Source organism: Festucalex cinctus, chromosome 1 (assembly GCF_051991245.1).
Source record: "Festucalex cinctus isolate MCC-2025b chromosome 1, RoL_Fcin_1.0, whole genome shotgun sequence".
Taxonomy (NCBI): domain Eukaryota; kingdom Metazoa; phylum Chordata; class Actinopteri; order Syngnathiformes; family Syngnathidae; genus Festucalex; species Festucalex cinctus.
Window position 1 is genome coordinate 14630031 of NC_135411.1, and position 21864 is coordinate 14651894.

The following is a 21864-nucleotide window of genomic DNA, read 5'->3' on the forward strand; positions in this document are numbered from 1 at the left end:
CCCGAGTGCGGAGTCTATGGAGTCCATTTCAACAACCTTGGCTGGATTAACATCAGAGAATAAAGTGTTGAGAAACGCTGCCAAAGTCATTGGAAAGTTATTTAATGATTAGCTCAGCGTGTGTGCACATATCACACACTCATAAGCCATAAAGAACAACAACAATGAAGGGAAGGATATTTATGTGCAACGATGGAGAAAGGACGCATTCACAAAACACACAGGAAAAAGTCATCACCATCTTTTATTACTGTGTCCTATTTTCATACCCAGCACAAATCTATAGCGCAAAGCGCAGTCTAATTGTACACATGGGACGTTTTGCTTCATTGTACACCATTGTGGGATGGAACGCGGCCGACTCCCAGCCAATCGAAGGGGCTCTCCTCATTTCCGGTCAAATCAGCGCAGTGATAGAAATCCAAATTGCCTTACGCCACCTGCGTCACACGTCAGACCTGGTTTTACCCAGTCCAAAATGCAGTCTACTTTTTGTCAGCAAATTCACGCATATGGTGGGAGCACAGCAGCCCCTCCGCTGGAACGTTGAGCCAAGTGTAGCCCAAAACATCGAAGACTAGACTTGTCTTATTTAAAAGCTGTGTGCTCAGCAGTCAATTAAAACAAACAAACAAAACGTGGAATAATAATTTGCGGTAAAACAACGCATTTTATACATAGTAGCTAGTAGCCTGCTTACACAGTTTTGACTTAACACCAAGGTGATATTGTTACATTCTGAGGTTGAATCCCATAGCGCAGACATAAATAAGACTTTTAACACTTTATTCGCATAACATCAAAAAGCGTGGAACTAACTTGACGTGACCAGAAACAACGAGAATCCATTGAGAATCACGAGACGCCAAGCCCCCTTGGGCTGTGGAGATGCACAGAGGAACAGAGGTAATAATCCGACAAACACACACATTTCTCACCCATCTTATATAGACAGTCAATCCATCTGATTGGTTGTGGCTAGACATGCGGGTAACAGGACTGACATAGAATTATCTGATTGGCTGTTGACCAGATAACCAGATTAAGGACTCTTGACATCACATAGCTCCTGACATCACATAAGTTAAATCCAGTTGAAACCAGATGCCGGTTCTCAGTTCAAAACAGACACTTGACCTCACGGTCATGACCCAAACATAACCCATGCATGACCCAAACTTAACCCTGTCCTGACCCAGTCATGACACATATTAGTTGACGGAAACTAACAAAATAAACTAAAAAAATAAAATAAAATAAAAAAAAACATTTTCGTTAACTAAATAAAATAAAAACGAAAATGTTTTTAAAAAATAAAATAAAGAAAAATAACAGAAACTGCAATTTATTTTACAAAACTAAAACTATATACTATATTCATATCGAAAATGTCCTTCGTTTTAGTAATTCATTTAATACACAAGCCTTTGGGGTTGATTTTAAATCTGACTTTAAGTATATTTATTTCGATATTAACCGGAATAAGGACGTTAGAGAGTGTGTCACACAGAAGTGACGTCATCTAACAGCAGCCAATAGGAAAGCACCTTCAGATGACAAGCGAACAGTTTGCACGCTTGACTTTTGGCTCGTCTGCTTTTTCATTTAACTCAGCCGAAATGCAACACTAGCTAAGAAATACATTACTTTTCACATGCATTCAAATTGTGTTTATTAAATATTGCCCATAAGCATTTAGAAAAAAACAAAAACGAACATTAATACTGAAACTAACTAAACTAAGGATTATTTAAATAACTAAAACTAATAAAAACGAACAGAACCACCCTGAAAAATAATTCAAACTTAAAAAAAACAAAAAAAAACAACCTCCAAACAAAATAAAAACTTACTAAAATGAAAATTCCAAAACTCTAATAACCCTGCTCAACACTCACAAATAATAGAAAGAGACTTTTTGAAGGTTAAAATGTTACACGTGCTTCAGTGTTCTTGGCTGTTGTTACTCACCAGCGTGTTAATATGCTGCACCATTAAGCAGGACAACGATCAGGAGTAAAGTCTCGTCGCCGTGGCAACAGAGGCAACTAAAAGTACAACATGAATGAATGGATGAAAGCCTTCCTCATGTCTTTTTCTTTCCCGCTGCTTGCGTCCACTTTTACGGGCCAGCTGTCTGTCCTCCATTGTACAGTAAACTGTTTCAGTGTCCGCAATGCAACCGCAGATTTACAGGATTGTTTTGTTCATATTGTTGCACTTTAAAGCCAAAACGAGAGTGACAAAAACTCCCCTGGAGTGCACAAAGAAGCAGCTGAGGCGCATTCGGTTCATCTTCTTGCCAACTGGAGAACTTGGGAAAAACAATTAATTGAACCCATACGACCTTTACTTCCTCCAATTTTTCCATCTGATCATCACACTTTGCCTCAAGACCTCTCAGTCATTTGGTACTAGGATAGAGTGTCATTGCACATCCACTACAGTAGGTGGCAGTGATGCTCATCATCATGTCAGTGTGTGCGCACGAAGTACAAACAATGTTAATAAAGTTATTCAGCAAATGTAATTATAATGTTCGTTTCAAATGTATTGTTTGTTCTTTGTTTTTTAAAGTTAACACATTCACTGCCAGCCCAGCAAAAATGCATTATTTGACGTCTTTTTCCGTCAATGGCAGTCAATGAGTTAAGATGAGATGTAACCAAAATTGACGGATTTTGAAGCAAAATTTGCCTTAAAAAAAGAAAAAGGGAAAAAAGGATGCTGCAATATAATCACAAAATATATTGGCACATTGTGTTTAAAACATTCACTGCCAGCCCAGCAAAAATGCATTATTTGACATCTTTTTCCGTCAATGGCAGTCAATGAGTTAATAAGGATACAATGTTACGTAGAGATGCACTTTTATGAACATATGTCACTATTTATGGTCACAGTGGAGAGTTGCATAATAGTGTTAATAATAAACACCTCCCCGGGCCCTCACCGACCAAATAAATTAGATAAAATATGACTTTCTTCCCTCATTCAACTTTGACTTTAATGTCATATTAATTTTTTTTTTTTTAAAAACATACAATGTATGTCTCTAAAATATGAATTTGGCATTCAGGGGTACACATGCTAGTTATATTTAATTGCCTTTTGGATGAGCCTTGATTAGCTGTTGACTGGTAAGCTTAAAGCAGGCCTGTACACGTGCCACGTTGAGCAGACGGACCTTGCGGGCGCTGCAACATCTCCGTCCGTTACGGCGCAGTGTGGTACCAATCAAGTTTTTTTTTTTTTTTTTTTCTTGGGACTGAGGTCTCAATTGCCTTCAGATCATTAACAAGCTCCTACTGTGTACTTGATTGATTCCTAGAACAGGTGTTGAGATGGGAAGTATGGGTAATTGCTTTGATTGTTGATTGTGCTCAGCTGTGTGCCTGCCACATGGGCGCCAGAGTTGGAGGGGATCAAATATGTATTTCACCTAATAAAATGTATAATAGGTTATAAACGTGTGTGTTTTTATGCATTTAGATTTAGATTCTATTACCATAGTTCATAAACAACCCCCAAAAAATGGATGATAAATTTAAAAGGGAGCAAACTTCTGTTGGGAGAGCAAATAATTATGCATCCTAGTAACGGGAATATTTGGACGGCTAATGCCATGCTAGCAACAAACGAAAGGAAGCTTTCAAACTTGGACCTGGACTTGAGAGACGAACTAGCGTAGCGCTAGCAAGGATGAGGCTAGTAGCAACGTGGCTGGATTTAAAATGGGAGCAAAATCCTTTGTTCAGCCGTTGGCCAGGGGGTTAAAGTAAGTTATTTTCAACTAAAAAGGTTAGCCTTCTCCGTGTGTTGATACGCTACGACAACGTGCCAGCCTGTGTGTACTACACATTTGAAAGAGATAAACGAATATGGTTTTGTAAACATCATGATTAAGATAAAGCACTATATAAGTGCATTCCATTTACCATTTTGATCAAATTTGATTTTTCATTTACTATGACGTGCTTTTTGACAAAAGTAGCCTAAAAGTAACCCATTTGATTAATTTGGTCATTTGGTGGCTAACGACAAAACAAAGAGCGAATGTGGATTTTTGGTGCGAGTCCGTGCGCATAACGTTTTCGTTATCTTGCTAGTTTACTTTAAAACAAACCATTATATTTGAGAAACAAATAAAAAGAATTCAGACGAAACATGCTCCTCAGTGTATGTAAAATTGTTTGATTGAGGATCTATTAAGATAAGATAAAATAACTTTTATTAGCCCCACAATCAGGTTGATGGCCCTTTATTAAGTGCACATGACCGCTGTTTATGCTGTACAGATATTAGATAGGAAGTTGCACGCTAAAGACTTCCAGTTGTGAATGTACTGTATGTCTCTAAAGTCAAACATGTTTGTTTCCGGAGTTCAACCAATACTTTGATTTATTAAAAAATGGGGGTGTGAATTGCCTAGTACCTGACGATTCGATTTGTATCACGATTCACAGGTCACGATTCGATTCGATACCGATTAATCCCGATACGAATTTATAAGTCGATTGTTGCGATTTTTTTTAATTCAAATTTAGAAAATACTAATCAGTAAGCTTGTAGAGTGTAAGATTTATATGAAAATGTATTATTTATTTATCTGAAATTTCAGTCTTATAGAGGTTGTAATCTGTTTCATGTTTGAACAGCATTAAAATAAAATATTAAGGCTTAATGTTCCGTTCATATAACATTCTTCCATGCTCAAGGTGTGAATCGTAAAAAAAAAAATAAAAAATAAAAAATTGATTCTGCCGATTATTGAATCGATTCGAGAACCGCGCGATGTAGTATCGCGATATGTCGCCGAATCTATTTTTTTTTAACACCCCTATTAAAAAATATACATTTTTAATACAATCACCAGAATTGATCAGAGCAGAAGAGCAAGTAGAGATGATACAAATGGACATTTGAAGAGGAGGCTGGAGGGATGCCAGTGACTTCCGAGAACTGTCAAAGGGACCCCACCCCCACCCCATCCCATTTGAGCCCCCCTTGCTCTATGCACGATGCATTCAGGCGAGGGGCAACTAAAGGTTTGTGAATTTGTCACTATTTTGAAATCAAATAAAACCACCATGGTTTCAAACCATCATCAGCGACTGAGTGGCCATTAGAGGGCCTTCCCTGGGGTACGGTGCTTTGAAGGCCGGCCAGCGGAACCGACATTGGCTCCACGAGACCCCCCCCGCTGGGGCAATGGCGGTATAAGATCCAGCACACTGGGGGGCGCTCGGTCCAACTGCCTCCAATGGCTGTTCCGGAGCGAGCGTCCCAATGGGCTTTGTTGTGAAGCGCTCGTCTGATGACTGACTTTATTTTAACTCGTTATTTTTTGGGGGGGATTCCAAAGCCCTGTATTCATTTAGGACATGTTGGATTGGAACACCTCCATGCTCCAGAAAACATCCTCTGATGTCACAAGGAAGCCGCCGTCAGCATTACAAATTGAATTCAACAGGTTTCACAAATAAGTGACATCTTCCATGTAGGAATTAGACATTTTTAGCAGACTACTCTAGTTTTAGGGGCCTGTAAGACTTTTTGAAGGCAAAGAATATTTGTCAATGGGCACTTCATTTGCCTGATGTAAACCTAATAGAGAATGTTTTTAACTGGGAGGAACCAAGTGCCACAAAACAAAAGATGATGCAAGTGAAGGCAGCTGCAATGAAGGGCTACAAAAATACAAACTCAAACCTTCATTTTTAGGTAGTCATGAAGGCTTGAAAGACTTTTTTGAAAGCATAACAGAATATTACTCATCGGCCAATTTAGTTGATTGTGATGAGGGATGTAACGATATCCAAACATCACGATACGATAATATCACGATATGAAGGTCACGATACGATAATTATCACGATATTGTGGGGGGGTTGGCGATATTTGAAAAAGGTCACAATATTAAAAAAAAAAAGCATACTAAAAAAAAGCTGTGCTTTTGTACATAACAACAATGCATATAAACCACCTACATTCTCTAATAACAATATTGAGGCACTTACTTGTTAATGTATGCACACATTTAGTTCCTCCACATATTGACTCGCTTCACAAGCAAATTAGGTTCCCCTTCATCTGACAATTAGCACAGATTTTAAACATAGAGGGCCAAAACATCCCTAATGAAAATTAAATTGCACTAATAAACTAGCCACCAGAGGGTGCTAGAACTGCACAAATGGAAATCAACCTGACTTTTTTTTTTTTTAAACAGATGTGTTCCCTTTAAATAATGTGAACATGACGACGACGATATTGTGGCAGTTTTAATATCGCGATATCACGATATTGCCCTTATCGTTACATCCCTAATTGTGTTAGGAAGTCAGTCGATTATATTTGTACTGTGACACAACTGAAGGAAGCAAGAGCCACAAATAAGCATCAAGTGAATGAGATGTAAAAAAGCATTTAAATTGGGATGAAAAAAAAATGTGTCTATGTACAGTACTTCTCAGAGGTTCAAGGCCAGGAAGACCTTTTGAAGGCAGAGAAAAGTAAAATTGCTCATTATGTCATTACCTGATCTAAAGTCAAAATTGTCACGTCGACCTCAGCCGACAGAAAGAGGTTCCCAAAAAGGCAGACCCAGAAAGGAAAATACAATTTAGAAATTTATTTACAGAAGAACTCGTGGGAAACCTTAACAGAAAGCGCTGGTAAACACAACCAGGATAAGTAAACAACAATTGCGAGCACAAAGGCTGGAGAAAAACACGAACCGAAAAATACTTGCAAAAGGCAAGGTACAAAGGAGTAACAGAAAACGCTTGCAAAAAGTATGCAAGGGAGTAAATACAAAATAGAACAAGGCAAATATGCCACCAATCAATTATCACCAAAAATGCCGTGGATATACTCACACGTAAATATAAATACAAACACAAGAACACTATCCAATAAGACTATGACTATGACTATGAACGTTGCTATGAATCAAAAAGGGGTGCAGAGAATTCTTGTCGCTAGTAGCAGTGAGCAAGGAATAATCCGACAGTGGACTGCTGTGCCCGGAGTCCTTTTCAAGTCCACTAATTGATTAGTAAACACACCCCAGGTGTGGTGCTGGAGGAAACGCCCACTCACTATTGGGGAGGAAAAAAACAAAACAGCACTGAGAGCAGGATCATGACAGTACCCTCCCCTCAACGGACGCCCCCTGGCGGACCACCTGGTTTTGACGGATGCGCCTCATGGAAAGTGCGCAGAAGCAATGGATCCAGGATCCAGGAGCGGGGAACCCACTGACGCTCCTCTGGCCCATAGCCCTCCCAATCGACCAGATACTGGAACCCCTTTCCCCGGCGCCTAGAGTCTAGAATCTCTTTCACAGTGTACACCGGGTCTCCATCAACCAGTCGAGGAGGTGGTGGCGGTGCCGCAGGAGGGTTCAGTGGGCTCGGAGTGTCTGGCTTGAGTAGGGACACATGGAAAACAGGATGGATCTTAAGGTTGGGAGGCAGGCGAAGTCTCACCGAAACAGGATTGACAACAGATTCCACTTCAAAGGGGCCGATGAAGCGGGGGCCCAACTTCCGAGAGCTTCCAGCCAAATGCAGGTCCCGGGTGCTCAGCCAAACGCGGTCCTTGGGCTGGTAGTTGGGTGCCGGGCGCCTCCGACGGTCTGCGATCTGTCGGTTTCGTGCTGCGGTTCGGGACAATGCTGCACGAGTCTCACGCCATACCTGATGGGCCCTCTTGAGATGCAGCTGCACCGAGGGTAGGTCCACCGTTCCCTCCTGGGACGGAAATAACGGTGGCTGGTATCCGTATGCAGACATGAACGGTGATCGACCTGTGGCAGTGGAGACAAGGGTATTATGTGCATACTCCACCCATGGCAAGTGCGAGGTCCAGGTTGTCGGATTTTGAAGGCATACGCAGCGGAGGGCTGCCTCAAGGTCCTGGTTAGCCCTCTCAGTTTGACCGTTTGTCTGGGGGTGGTATCCTGATGATAGGCTTGCGGTGGCTCCCAACACCCGACAGAATTTCCCCCACACCTGGGAGACAAATTGTGGCCCACGATCAGACACCACGTTAAGCGGAAGTCCATGTAGTCGGAAAACGTGCTTGACCAGAAGCTGTGCAGTCTCCCCGGCTGATGGGAGTTTGACCAAGGCTACAAAATGGGCTAGCTTGGAGAATCGATCCACAACAGTCAAAATGACAGATCTTCCTCGGGATGTTGGCAGGCCAGTGACAAAGTCCATAGAGATGTGAGACCATGGTCGCGATGGGACAGGCAGAGGGCGGAGCAGACCTGCTGGCCTTTGGTGAGATGATTTTCCACTGGCACAGGCAGCGCAGGCTCCCACAAAGTCTGCGACGTCTCTCCGCATTTCAGGCCACCAGAATCTTTGTCCGAGAAGGGTTAGAGTCCGGTTTATCCCGGGATGGCAGGCGATCTTTGACTCGTGTCCCCACCGCAGCACCTCAGGACGTAAATTTGCTGGCACAAACAGCTTCCCAGTAGGGCACTCACCCGGAACCTGTGCACCCTCCAGGGCTTCTATGACCTTCCTCTCCACGTCCCACTGAAGGGCCCCCGCAAAACAATGTTCTGGCAGGATGGTCTCCGACCGCTGCTCATTGGCTGCTGGCTCATGAATGCGGGACAGAGCATCCGGTTTCTGGTTCTTGGACCCCTGTCGGTATGAGAGCGTAAAGCTGAATCGGGTGAAAAACATGGCCCACCTGGCTTGACGAGAGTTGAGTCTTTTGGCAGAACGAAGGTATGCCAGATTCTTGTGATCAGTGTAGATTGTGAATGGTTCCTTTGTTCCTTCTAGCCAGTGTCTCCACTCCTGTAATGCGAGCACTATAGCCAGCAATTCCCGGTTTCCCACATCATAATTTGCCTCGGCGGGACTCAGCTGCTTGGAGAAGTAGGCACAGGGGTGGAGCCTCTGGTCGAACGGAGAGCGCTGGGACAGGACAGCCCCCACTCCTGAATCGGATGCATCAACCTCGACCACAAATGGAAAATCAGTATTAGCATGAGTCAAAACTGGTGGATTAGAAAACATTCGTTTCAGTTCCCTGAAGGCCTGTTCTGCACCCGAATTCCATTTAAAAGGCATCTTGCTTGATGTCAGACGTGTAAGGGGAGCGGCTTTCTGGCTATAGTTTCTAATAAACCGGCGGTAGAAATTGGAGAACCCCAGAAACCGTTGTAACTGTTTTCTCGTTGTTGGGGTTGGCCAGTCCACTACTGCTTGTGTTTTACTGGGGTCAGCCCGTAGCTGACTCCCTTCTACAATAAAGCCCAAGAACGGGACAGACGTAGCGTGAAACTCACACTTTTCCGCCTTGACATACAGTCGATTCTCTAATAATCTTTCAAGAACCAACCGCACATGTTGGCGATGTTCCTCTAGATCGCGGGAGAAAATAAGTATGTCATCAAGATAAACAAAGCAAAAAATATTCAGCATATCCCGCAAGACGTCATTGATAAGGCACTGGAACACTGCTGGGGCATTAGTTAATCCAAATGGCATAACAAGGTACTCGAAGTGTCCCAGGGGTGTCTTAAATGCTGTTTTCCACTCATCTCCTTCCCGTATTCTAACCAAATAGTACGCACTACGGAGGTCAAGCTTCGTAAAAATAGTTGCAGCCTGCAGCGGTGCAAATGCTGAATCCAACAAGGGCAGGGGATACTTATTTTTGACGGTAATTTCATTTAGGCCCCGGTAATCGACACATGGCCGTAAAGTCTTATCTTTCTTGTCGATAAAGAAAAATCCTGCCCCCACGGGTGATCTAGAAGGGCGGATGATACCAGCTGCCAAGGAAGTAGTGATGTATTCCCTCAAGGCTTCCCGTTCAGGTTGAGACACCTGATACAATCTAGAACTTGGTAGTGGGGTATTAGGAATCAAATCTATGGCGCAGTCGTAAGGTCGATGGGGGGGCAATGACTGTGCACGAGCTTTACTAAACACTTTCCATAAATCGTGGTATTCAGCTGGTACATTATCTAAGCAAATAGCTTCGGAGTTGGGGTCGACTGGCGGTACCGATCCACCATCGGCCGATTTCAGACAGTGAGCATAACAAAAAGGACTCCAGTTTTCTAAGGCGGGTTTTTCCCAGTCGATGTCTGGGTTGTGCAATTTTAGCCACGGCAACCCCAAAACAACAGGAGCAGCTCGAGAGGGCATAACAAAAAACCTAATTTGCTCCACGTGGTTACCTGAAAGTTTCAATACTAGTGGGCTAGTAATTAGACGAATTTCTGCCAGGAGACGCCCATTAAGATCCAATACTCTCTTTACTTTACTTAGCGTCTCCACAGGACAGTTCAGGGTCTCTACCATACACTCATCAATAAAACTGTCATCAGCCCCAGAATCAACCAGCGCAATTACTCTCACACTCTTTCCGTAGCCGGACACTTCTCCTGACAGTTCTAGTCTCTCACTCTGTTGGCTTATGTTAGAGTCTGGACTTGGTTTGGGCTCTTCACACTCATACTCACCCTGTTCATCGGTGGCTTGCGCCGACTGCCGGTTGCCTAGTTGAGTGGATTGATGACATTTGCGTGCTTGCCTCGCCTGGCAGGAAGCCACCTGGTGTCCTGATTGACCGCAGTAGAAACAAGCTCCTGCCAGGAGGCGCCGTTGTCTCTCCTCATGGCGCAAACGACCTCCTTCTAGCTGCATTGGTTCCTCCAAGGCAGCAGGTGATCCCAGGGCGGCTGAGGAGTCGGTGTCCGGGGTGAGAGGACGTGCTTGATTGTCCAGGGGGGCACTCCCAACTGCGACGAGCCGCTCCCATGCACGTTCCCTGCGCCGCTCCCTCAGTCGGTTGTCAAGGCGGATGGTCAGCGATATTAGTTCCTCCAAGTCCGAGGTATCGTCCCGCACTGCTAGTTCATCTTTAACTGCCGAGTTTAGTCCACGGCGAAACAGACAACATAGTGCTCGGTCATTGAAGCCACTCTCGGCAGCCAGGATGCGGAATGAAATAGAGTAATCCACCACCGACTGCCGCCCTTGCACCAAGTCCAGAAGCTGATTTCCAGCCTCCCTTCCCTTTACCGGGTGATCAAAGACACGTCTAAACTCCAAAACAAACGTCGGAAAGGAAGACCGGAGATCAGGTTGCGCATTGCTCACCGCCATAGCCCAAGTAGCTGCTTTGCCAGCCAAGAGACTCATTACAAATGCCACTTTAGCATTGTCCTGTGCATAAGTCAACGGTTGCTGGTCAAAAATAAGAGAGCAATGATGCAAAAAAGTACCACAACTTCCAGGTTGTCCATCATACCTCGGCGGGTGGGGCAAAACGGGCTCTCTAACAGTGACCAAGGGCGAAGACACCCCAACTGTGGTCTTGACAGGGGCTAGGTGCTCACACCGGGAACACAATTCATTTAACTGGCCAGCTAGCCTGCTTACAACAGTCTGAAGCTCAACCAAGGAGGCTTCGTTTTGCCCAACCCGTCTCACTTGGCTGTCCAAAGCGCATCTCACCTTTACTGGGTCTACGGGATCCATGGTGGTCGGATTATTCTGTCACGTCGACCTCAGCCGACAGAAAGAGGTTCCCAAAAAGGCAGACCCAGAAAGGAAAATACAATTTAGAAATTTATTTACAGAAGAACTCGTGGGAAACCTTAACAGAAAGCGCTGGTAAACACAACCAGGATAAGTAAACAACAATTGCGAGCACAAAGGCTGGAGAAAAACACGAACCAAAAAATACTTGCAAAAGGCAAGGTACAAAGGAGTAACAGAAAACGCTTGCAAAAAGTATGCAAGGGAGTAAATACAAAATAGAACAAGGCAAATATGCCACCAATCAATTATCACCAAAAATGCCGTGGATATACTCACACGTAAATATAAATACAAACACAAGAACACTATCCAATAAGACTATGACTATGACTATGAACGTTGCTATGAATCAAAAAGGGGTGCAGAGAATTCTTGTCGCTAGTAGCAGTGAGCAAGGAATAATCCGACAGTGGACTGCTGTGCCCGGAGTCCTTTTCAAGTCCACTAATTGATTAGTAAACACACCCCAGGTGTGGTGCTGGAGGAAACGCCCACTCACTATTGGGGAGGAAAAAAACAAAACAGCACTGAGAGCAGGATCATGACAAAAATAGGATGTTTTTTCAATTAGAGAAGACAAAAAGTGAGGGTTGCAAGCAGCAAGTGAAGGTAGATGAAGGGAAGGCCTGGCAGCCATTTCATGTATACGGTTCCTCCATTTTACAACCTCATGAAGACCTGCAAGACTTTTTGAAGCCACCCCCCCCTAAAACTAACATACAAAATAAATAAATGGCCAAATCCCTTAACTGGTCCAAAATCTATAGACTATGCTTGACTTTTATTGACAACAAAATTGAAGGCAAATGAAGAGAAATTAGGAAAAGAAAACTCCAGCTCAATTCAATTCAAACTCATTTTTATGAGTTTCCAGGGTCTTCGAGACTTTTCAAAGGTCAATATATTTAACATTTCTTAATGGCCAAAATATGTAAAATATAACTGACTGAGACAAAACTGAAGGCATGACAAACATTTTTAGCCTGTAATAATGGCTTGTTGATTGTCACCTAAGCGCTGCTGCTCGAACATTTTATCAGTTCGAGATAGGACACGTGGATCAAATACACAAGAACAAGATGTCTTCACATGTTGGGAAAGGAGAGCCACAGTCACCAAACTGCTCTTCAGCCATTCACCGAAAGAAGGCAAGACAAAGAGAATGTCAACACTCAAGGGATGGTGCTGCTGTGGGCCACACCTCACACGTAGACTCGCTGATGTCACATGCCAACCCACCAGGCCCCGCCTCCACCAATGTTACGCTTGCAGGTTTTTGTGTGTGTGTGCCATTACGTTTTACAATGTATTCAAAAAGTGTGTTTATAACTTTACATGTCTCACGTGTGTACTATGTGTGCGTGTGTCTAAAAACATATTGCCGTCGTTAGACAGGGATTCACTTTATGGCACGCTGTATCAACCTTTTTATGTTTTTAATTATTTTGATATCATTCTAATCTATCACAGATAAATGATGTTGATTGAATAAGAAGGCACGATGGCACTGTGTGCTTTCATTTTGGGCCGGGCACGAGGAGACTCCAACAGAAAATCTTCCCCCGAGGGGCCCTCGCCAAAGGGGTTAATCTGGCCATTGATAAATTTGTGTTGCCAACTGGAAATATTCCAGGAAGACCCCCCCCCAAAGGCCCCCTTCCACTCCCAGCTCAACCACAAAAACAACTGAAGGAGTTGAAAAAAGTTGCAAGCATAACATAAGCATAATAATAAAACCGAATCTAAACAACAATAGCAATAGATCAACTTGATTGTGATTATAATGCAGATGTTGAAGAAGTGGCACGTGATAGCGAAGTAATAATAATTCTGGACTTGTGTACCCTGCTGACGTGCCGTAGATGAACTTGGTTTGATTCTGAATGCAGGACTACAAAACGGAAATAATCATCTCGACTTGTGACGTGCACGCAAGTACAACAAAAGAATATTAATTAAAGCTCGCCTTGCATGTTCGTTCGCTATCTCACATTCCCAGTGCACTCGCTTCTCATGGAGAAGTTCATAAAGCAAGCACAACAAAAATATTGCTAATGACCATAAAAGATGGACTTTAGATGTGCACAAAAGGGGGGGCGGTGCTCGCTTTGCTGGACCGCGGTTGACGGCTTCTTTCTTTGGTGGTGGTCCTTATGCATGCCAGATCCGTCGCACCAGCATCTACTGAAACTCAAACAGAATTTGCCTCTCCCTCCCACAGCCCCTTGAATCAGTTGGTGCTGGTGTCTGTGGATCTCACTTTGCTTTATCTATCCTTCCCTCCTTCCTCTCTTTAGTTTTTCCTCTGGTCACTTGAGATCTCAATTTATTGGAAGTTTGAGGTTTCTGGGGTTGGCATAAGACTCTGGTTTTGTAACCACGCAGGAGGGGTTTGGTTGGTGCTGGATTTCACTTTGATGGATTGGATGTACTGGCTTCTATGGATCTCACTCTGCCTCATCGATCATTCCCTCCTTCCTCTCTTTAGTTTTTCCTCTGGTCTCTTGAGATCTCGCTAATTTGTTGGAATTTAGAGTCTTCCGGGGTTGGCGTAAGACTTTGATTTTGTAACCATGGGGAAGGCAGGAAGTGTTTGGTCGGTGCTGGATTTCACTTTGATTTATCTTTCTTTTCTCTTTATTTTTTATGACCTTTTCTCTGGTCTCCTGACCATTTGAATCTCACGACTCTGGCAAGATTCTGAAGTACCTGGTTAAGGCGAAGGGTAATGGGATATTTATAAGGTTTTAGGTGAATTAATGAGTATAAATTTATACGTATTTGCACGCACACGCACGCACGCGCACGCGCGCACGCAAACGCACGCACACACAAAAAAAATAAAAAATAAAAAATAAAAAATAAAAGAGCAATGATGATAAGACGTTGAATCGGTAAGACTACCGAATGAACAATTCTGAGCTCTTTAAAAAATAAAAATAAAAAAATAAAATAAAAATAAAAATAAAAAAGAGGTGCACAAAAGCATAACAAAGTAGTAAAAATTAAAGCTCGACTTGTCTCATCTAGCCAGTAGATTCAATTCTCATCCACAAGTTCAAAAACATTGTTAATAATGATAAAACACTGATTTGGGATGTTCACAAAGCACAACCAAATAATTAAAGCTATTAAAAAGGATTTTACTACAAATTAAGTTGCCTGATTCACTTAAAAATCACTTTATCAACCTGCAACAGGTTATGCTTAACAAAAAATATATATTAAAAAAAAAAATGATTGCAGAGAATTTTAGATTCTAGCCAATGAAATAAACGAAGGTGCTTCGTTACTGATTGACTCCTGGCTTGTCAATCACACTTCTTGTGTACGTGCCCGGAATACGTCGCTTGCGTAGGCATCTTGCGTAACAGTGTTGACCAGCGCAGCGTAGCTTCTTCCCACTCTAGCTAGCTCCTCTTCATGTGTTATGTCATATGTTCTATAACACGGGTGTCAAACATAAAGCCCACGGGCTGGACCAGGCCACAATCAAAATACATAAAATTTGTAATTTCACAAGTAGTCCTCAATTGAGCAATGCAACTTGTACAGGAAATCGTCCTGGATGTCATTATTTGACACACAACTTAAAGTTACGGTTTATTTAATTATTATTATTATTTTATTTTATTTATTTTGTTTTTAATCACAGACTGACAAACGTGTTAAATACGACACAAATTCGACTACTGGTAACACAAAGAGATATGACAAAGATTAGCGTCCTTATAACGTCATTAACTGCGCCACGCAATGCATTCTGGGAACAATATATATGCAAAACAGGTCGATTTAACACGTCCAGAACTCAGTGTTGCCGCGTTCCATTGCAGTTGTATTGTTTTTTGGAACAATATAATTACAGCTGAGATCCATAATTTAGGGCAGGCACACAAATAGCGAAAATCTGCGTATAATTGACGGCAATGGTTTTTAGTTATATAAGTTATTTTACCGATGTGGCCCGCTTCGTAATATATTTTCCTCCATGCGGCCCCTGAGCTCATATGAGTTTGACACCCCTGTTCTATAAGGTGATTAGTTACAGTTGCAGTTGTTGTGAAAGCGCTCTATAAATAAAGTTATGTAAAAAAAAAAAAAAAAAAAAAAAAAAGCTAGCGCCTCGCATGTTTGTTCAAAGTTAACCACTGGCAGAGGAGGATAAACGAAAACCAAAGATTTGTTTTTGAGGTTGCTGAACGGAGAAGACAAGGACTGAAAGAGTGAAACCAAACAAAAGTCGTTTTGGGCGCATGAGTAGGAAATATACTTTATGAAGCTTGATAAACATGTATAGTTGTCAATGCAGCCCAACAGTTTGTTTTTTGACCGTTACCATAGAAGAGTCCGACATGTTAGAGGCAAAAAAAAAGAAAAGAAAAAAAGTCGTAGCTGCGGCAACGGGTCAGACCACTGATTGTAAACAAATACACGATACTTCAGCGCAAGTTTCCAGAGAAGGTGTTTCCTACGTGAAAAGCGGGGAAGAGGACGGGGGGCGGGGTTTGGTTGGGTTACACATGCGCACTTTTGGGAAAACCACAAACTTACATTCGTTCGCCCCAGAATCCGAATACTTTTAAAGCTAGACTTGCATGTGGTTTTACTATCTCATCTAGCCAGGAGACGCAATTCTTATCCATAACAAAGTGGTACTAATATTAATAAACGCTTGACTTGCGATATCCATAACAAAACGATAATAATTAAAGCTTGACTTGCATGTACTGTAATTTCACCTTCACATGAATGGCAGTAGACCTGCAATGGATTGTGGTCCATTCTGATGCTGGAATTCCAAAAAGCACAGTCTACAAAAATGATAAGAATTAAAGCTTGACTTGCTAGCATGTTTGTATTCATTTGCAATCTCACGTAGGCCTATCCAGTAAACCTGCATTGGAATAGCTGGGGGCGATTCTCAGGTAGGGGTTTGAACAGTTGCAAGCATAACATAATCGTGTAAAAATAACAATTAAAGCCACACACAGCCCACATCACAACCACAATGTCTTTAAATGCTATAAAAAAAACAGAGGTTCAAGTGAAATGACAAGTGTTTTATTTCTTTAAAAAAAGTGACATTTCAAGACCATAGAGACAAAAGTGATAAAGGTACATACATGTATACAAAAATATTGCCACAATATATAGAATACTGATAATGTGAGAACATTTCAACACACTCTGATACGTTTGCTGCAACCTTCAAGTTGCGGTGTATGTTTGTGTGTGCGTGCGTGCGTAAGCTAGAAAAAGAGCCTCGCAGCTACCAGATAAAATTACGCTAAAACAAACTGATTTCTTTTTTTTTCCTTTTTACAAGAGCGTATGGACATGCACGGCGAAGTACGCGCTCGGCCGACTATTTGGAGGACATTTCCACAGTGGAGGCGTCGTTGGCGCCGTTGACGTCGTAGTCGCCCACGGGGCCGCTCACCAGCACCCTGATGCGTTCGGGGAAGTCGTCGAACTTGGGCGACAGGAGGAAGTCGTAAACGAGGGCCGCCGCCACGCCGCCGCACATGGGCCCAACCCAGTACACCTGCGGTCAGTTATGAAGCGCATTAAAAAAACTAATGATAGTAATTAAAGCTGGATTTGTGGCACTTATTTTTAATCATACGTCTCCAGGAGCCCTGTAGTTGATTAACCGAGGTGGGATTTTTAATACAGGCGTTGAAAAAGTTGCAAGCGTAACAAAACAATAAGAAGTAAAGCTCGTATGTGATGTGTACGTGACACATGGGATTTACTATTTCATGTACTTACTAGACCCGGGGTGGATTGAAAGCAGATGCAGAAGTTTAAGTTGACAACGTAACAAAACAATCATAAGAATTAAAGTGTGGCAAACAATGTACACATGTGTGAGTTTACATCATAAGCAGTGGCAATCAAGCATAACAAAATAATAGTAAGAATTAAAGCTTGACTTAATGTGTGAATGAAACGTGAGAATTTACTATTTTACATACCCAGTAAACCTGCAGTAGATTAAGTTGGGTAAATTTCTAATTATGTTCCAAAATTGCAAGCACAATATAATAACGATAAGAATTAAAGCTTGATATATGATTTGCTCAAGTGGTACGTGGCATTTTGCTATCTCAATTACCCAGTACACCTGCAGTGGATTAATGAAGTCAATTCTGATGGCGTTAAAACGTTCCAAACATAATGCAAAAATAATAATTAAAGCTGTACTTTTGTGTGATTTTTAGTTCATCACATACCCTTTAGACAGATGAAGTGCATTCTGTCGCAAGGGTTCAAAAAGTTGCAAGTGTGGCAAAAACGATAATAATTAAAGCTAGATTTGCATGTGATTTATTTTATTACGTTGTCCAGCAGACGGCCGGATTGTCATAGTTCAAATAGTTGAAACATTAACATAATAATAGTAAGAATTAAAGTTTGACTTGGGTTGTCTAAGTGTGGAGCACGCCATTTCATTGAGATGCAGTGAACTGGGCTTGATTCAAATTGGGATTTCAAAAAGTCATACAACAATAGCTAATTTTTGATGAGCACACGTGTGTTGAAATAATATTAATTAAAGCTTAACATGCAATGTCCATATGTGGCAAATGTTTTTTATTTTATTTTTTTTATCTCAATAGCCTTGTGGTACAGCAGTGAAGTCAATTCTGATGCAGACCTCCAAAAATTGCCAGCAACACAACAATAATAATAATAACAATAATAACAATAATAATAATAATAATAATAATAATAATAATAAAGGGAAAAACCCATGTACCCAATGGTCGGTGAAGTCATTCAGGATCAAAGCCGGCCCGAATGTGCGCGCGGGATTGATGCCACAGCCCGTGAAACTGATCTGCAATCACGCACAGGAGTAAAAACGTTAAGCGTCCAACTTTTCAGTTTCCTCTCAAGAAGAGCAATGCATGCTGGGTGATGCAAACTCACCGCCGCCAAATGTCCCAGGCACACCGAGAGGCCTATAGCCAAGGGCGCCGAGCCGGTGACGTCGCGCCTCCGTTTATCAGTCACGGCGATGACACACAGCACCAGCTGGAAGGTTGCCAGTAGCTCGATGCCCACGCCCTGGCTGGCTGTGACGTTGCTCAGCTGAAGAAACAGAAAAAAAGAAGAAAAAAAACAGCCAGTTAGCGGGTTTCTAGTCGTGCTGCTACTTATGTACGCTATCTCGCTGTGCCAGATGCTGATATTAGCGGCTGCAGAAGCTGCAGAGACTTCAACTCAGTGTTGTTTAATGAATAACAGCAGAGCTGGGGAGCAAGGGCCACGCTGAACATGTTGTTTATGACAAGTTGTGCTTGGTTTTAAAATTGCATCATGGGCCAGATCAAAAACTCTGGTGGGCCATGTATGGTCCAAGGCCTATAGGTTGAACTCCATCCACTTAATGGAAGAATGACTTATTTCTTGTTTAGAAAAGAAATAAAATAAAAATCTTGTAATATGACTTTATCAAACATTCTGAATTTTTTTGTGAAATTTAAGCACAGTTATTGTAAAACAATGTTTTTTTCTTCTAAAATAGTAATTAAAAAAAAAAATAATCGCCTAAAATGACAACTTTTTCTATAAAAATAATTTTGAAAAAAAATTACTGTAAAAATATTTTTTATGTTATCATAACAAATATTTTTCTCTCCTAATATTACAACTTTATTCCTTAAATATAAATATTTTTCTTGTAAAATGTAATAACAACCACTGTAATGATGCTTCCGCCCTCAAAATAGTAATAATAAAAAATTTCCAGTGTCTTTTTTTTCCTGTAAAAACTTGAAAAAATTACTGTAAAAATATTTTTTAGTCTCATAAAAACAAAATATTTTTTCTCCTAATATTACTTTATTTTGAAAAAAAAACAAACCATTATTTTTCTTTTTCAAAATTATTGTCCAATATTACCAGTTTTCAAGAAAAAAAAATAACATGAAACCACATATCCATATATAGTTAGTTTTTAAAAAATAAATAAATAATAATAAAAAAAAACTTTCCTTGTAAATTTCTTTCTTAGAAAATGTCAATTCTTATGAAATATTTTCTCGTATTACTACAGCTTTTTTTTTTTAAACAAATCATTCCCACTTCTTATAAAATAACTTTTACACTTTTATTTTATCATATTATACAATTTTCTTGTAATATTAAAACTATACTCAAATCAAATTTTCATTTGTAAGAAAAATAATTGACAAATTATACAGCTATGAACTTAAGTTGTTATGGAAAAGCATTTGACTTATTAAAAACTCATTCACTGCCTTTGACAAGTATACTTGTCAATTGTATTTTTTAGAGCGGTGCTAAATGGGGGCGAATCTGAGCATGCTCCACTGTAAATATCAAACTTGGAAACAACTTTACTGATGCCCAACCACCGGTAAATGACATCATTGCCCCATTTTATAGGAAATAAACACAGTTTCAGAGTCCATAGGAGAAATGGCTGTATTTTGGCAAACCTACATTTTTCTGCTGTCAATTATAAAAGAACGGGACGGGACAAAAAGTAGGGAGTCTATTCTGTTATTTGGTAGATTCGGTTTATATATAATTATTGAATGTAATATCACGTGAGTATTGGAAATGTAAAAATTTTCTATAATGACTGGCAGTGAATGAGTTAATAATAGCCTTGAACCGCTATGCTGAAAATGCTGAACAATGAAACCATTATTTTTTCCAACGGGATTTTTTTTCTTCTATACCTTTTACTGCAACAGGTCAACTTCCCATTGATGTCTAGAATATAAAAAGCCTTTTGGCACTTACCTGATTGAGGCCCAGCGCGGAAGTGGTAGCAGGCCTGGCTCCGTAGAGAATGCCGCTGGCGAGGGTGGAACCCAGCAACTGCGCCAGGATGTACATGGCGGCCCGGAACACGCTGATCTGGCAGCTGGCGAGCATGCCCAGCGTGACGGCCGGGTTGAGGTGGGCGCCGCTGATGTGGCCCAGGCTCTGCGCCAGCGTGGCGATGGCCAGCCCGAAGGCCAGCGACACCTTGACCTCTTGACCCGGATCGCCGGGCTTGCCGATGGCCGCCGCGATGCTGAGGAAGATGAACAGGGTCATGCCCACCAGCTCGGCCAGGACGGCCCTCCAGAACGCTTTGCTCTTGAACTCCCTCATGGCGCTGCTGCGTGCGTGTTTGTGAGTGAACCACCAAAAAAGCGAGCGGCGTATTTTAAAGCCGAAGGGCTGATAATGGTCAGTGGGCGGGCTTTCAAAAACTGAAAGGGCCACGCTGAATTAATGAGAAATTGAAAAGACCTCCTCCTCCGGCCCCTCACCCAGCACCTCCCAGTAAACTCCACAACTCGTCGAGAATCCTGCCTTGTTGATAATGAGCTGCTTGAACCCAACAACGCGACAATGTGTTAAATAAGTTGCATGCTTAAATCCATTTCAGTGACAGTTGTTGAAAGTGCAAAAAAAAAAAAAATCAATTGGCATGAAAAGCAGAACAAAGGTAGTCACTCATTAACCGCAAGGACGAGCGCTAAATAATTATTACGTGGTGTGCAGGGAGCGAAACGAGGTGAAACATCGACGCTTGAGAAAGGAGCAGTCGCCTGCACCTGGAGGCCCCCGACTCGGACGTGACTCGGAAACGGGGAGGGGAGATTTTGGGAGAGGACGAATGAGGCGGACGCACATGTCACGGCGTTGATTGGCACGTGCGTAGGTGTGTGGTCACACTTCAAGGAGGACATGTGGGAAATGTCATTATGACTCGTGCTTTCATACAAGTTGTACTCTTCGAACATCAGAGCAGATTTGAAATCATGACTGCAAGTGTCCTTTTATTTGAACCACTTTTTTTTTTTTTTTAACTCTCTGTAGCACTTTAACTCTTTGACTGCCAAAAACGTTTAATAGCGATTAGTAAAATCACGATGTATGCCGCCATAAACGTTAAATCGCGTCAACTACATTTCACAAACGCAAACAGACATGGTTCCATCCTCAATCCAAACTCTTTTTCAAAGGTCTTAGAGCAGGGGTGTCAAACTCATGTTAGCTCAGGGGCCGCATGGAGGAAAATATATTATCAAGTGGGCCGCATTGGGAAAAATAACCGTATATAACGTAAAAACAATTGCCGTCATTTAAACGCAGATTTTCGTGGACCAGCAGTAAATTACGGAGCTCAACTGTAATCGTATTGTTCCGAAAAGTAACACGAATGCAAATGGAACTAGGCAACACTTTGCCGGTATACATTCCGGATGTGTTAAATCGACCTTTTTTTTTTACATATATATTG

At 41.8% G+C, this 21864-nt stretch overlaps 1 protein-coding gene across 1 annotated transcript; it reads right to left on the reverse strand.

Annotated features, from left to right (window-relative positions):
• Positions 1-16627: 16627 nt before the first annotated feature.
• On the reverse strand, positions 16628-21220 carry LOC144017219 (aquaporin-1-like). Its single transcript, XM_077518551.1, has 4 exons — positions 20370-21220; positions 18525-18686; positions 18352-18432; positions 16628-17133 (listed from the first exon to the last, which is right to left on the reverse strand). Exons 1-4 carry the CDS (start codon positions 20724-20726, stop codon positions 16954-16956), a joined length of 780 nt encoding a protein of 259 aa, XP_077374677.1. The 5' UTR covers positions 20727-21220; the 3' UTR covers positions 16628-16953.
• Positions 21221-21864: the final 644 nt, after the last annotated feature.

Coding starts and splice junctions, on each gene's coding strand:
- LOC144017219 (XM_077518551.1), bottom strand. CDS start 20,726: ATGAGGGAGTTCAAGAGCAAAGCGTTCTGGAGGGCCGTCCTGGCCGAG. Junction 18,433..18,524: donor GCCTGGGACATTTGGCGGCG/GTGAGTTTGCAT, acceptor GCGTGATTGCAG/ATCAGTTTCACGGGCTGTGG. Junction 17,134..18,351: donor ATGACTTCACCGACCATTGG/GTACATGGGTTT, acceptor AACTGACCGCAG/GTGTACTGGGTTGGGCCCAT.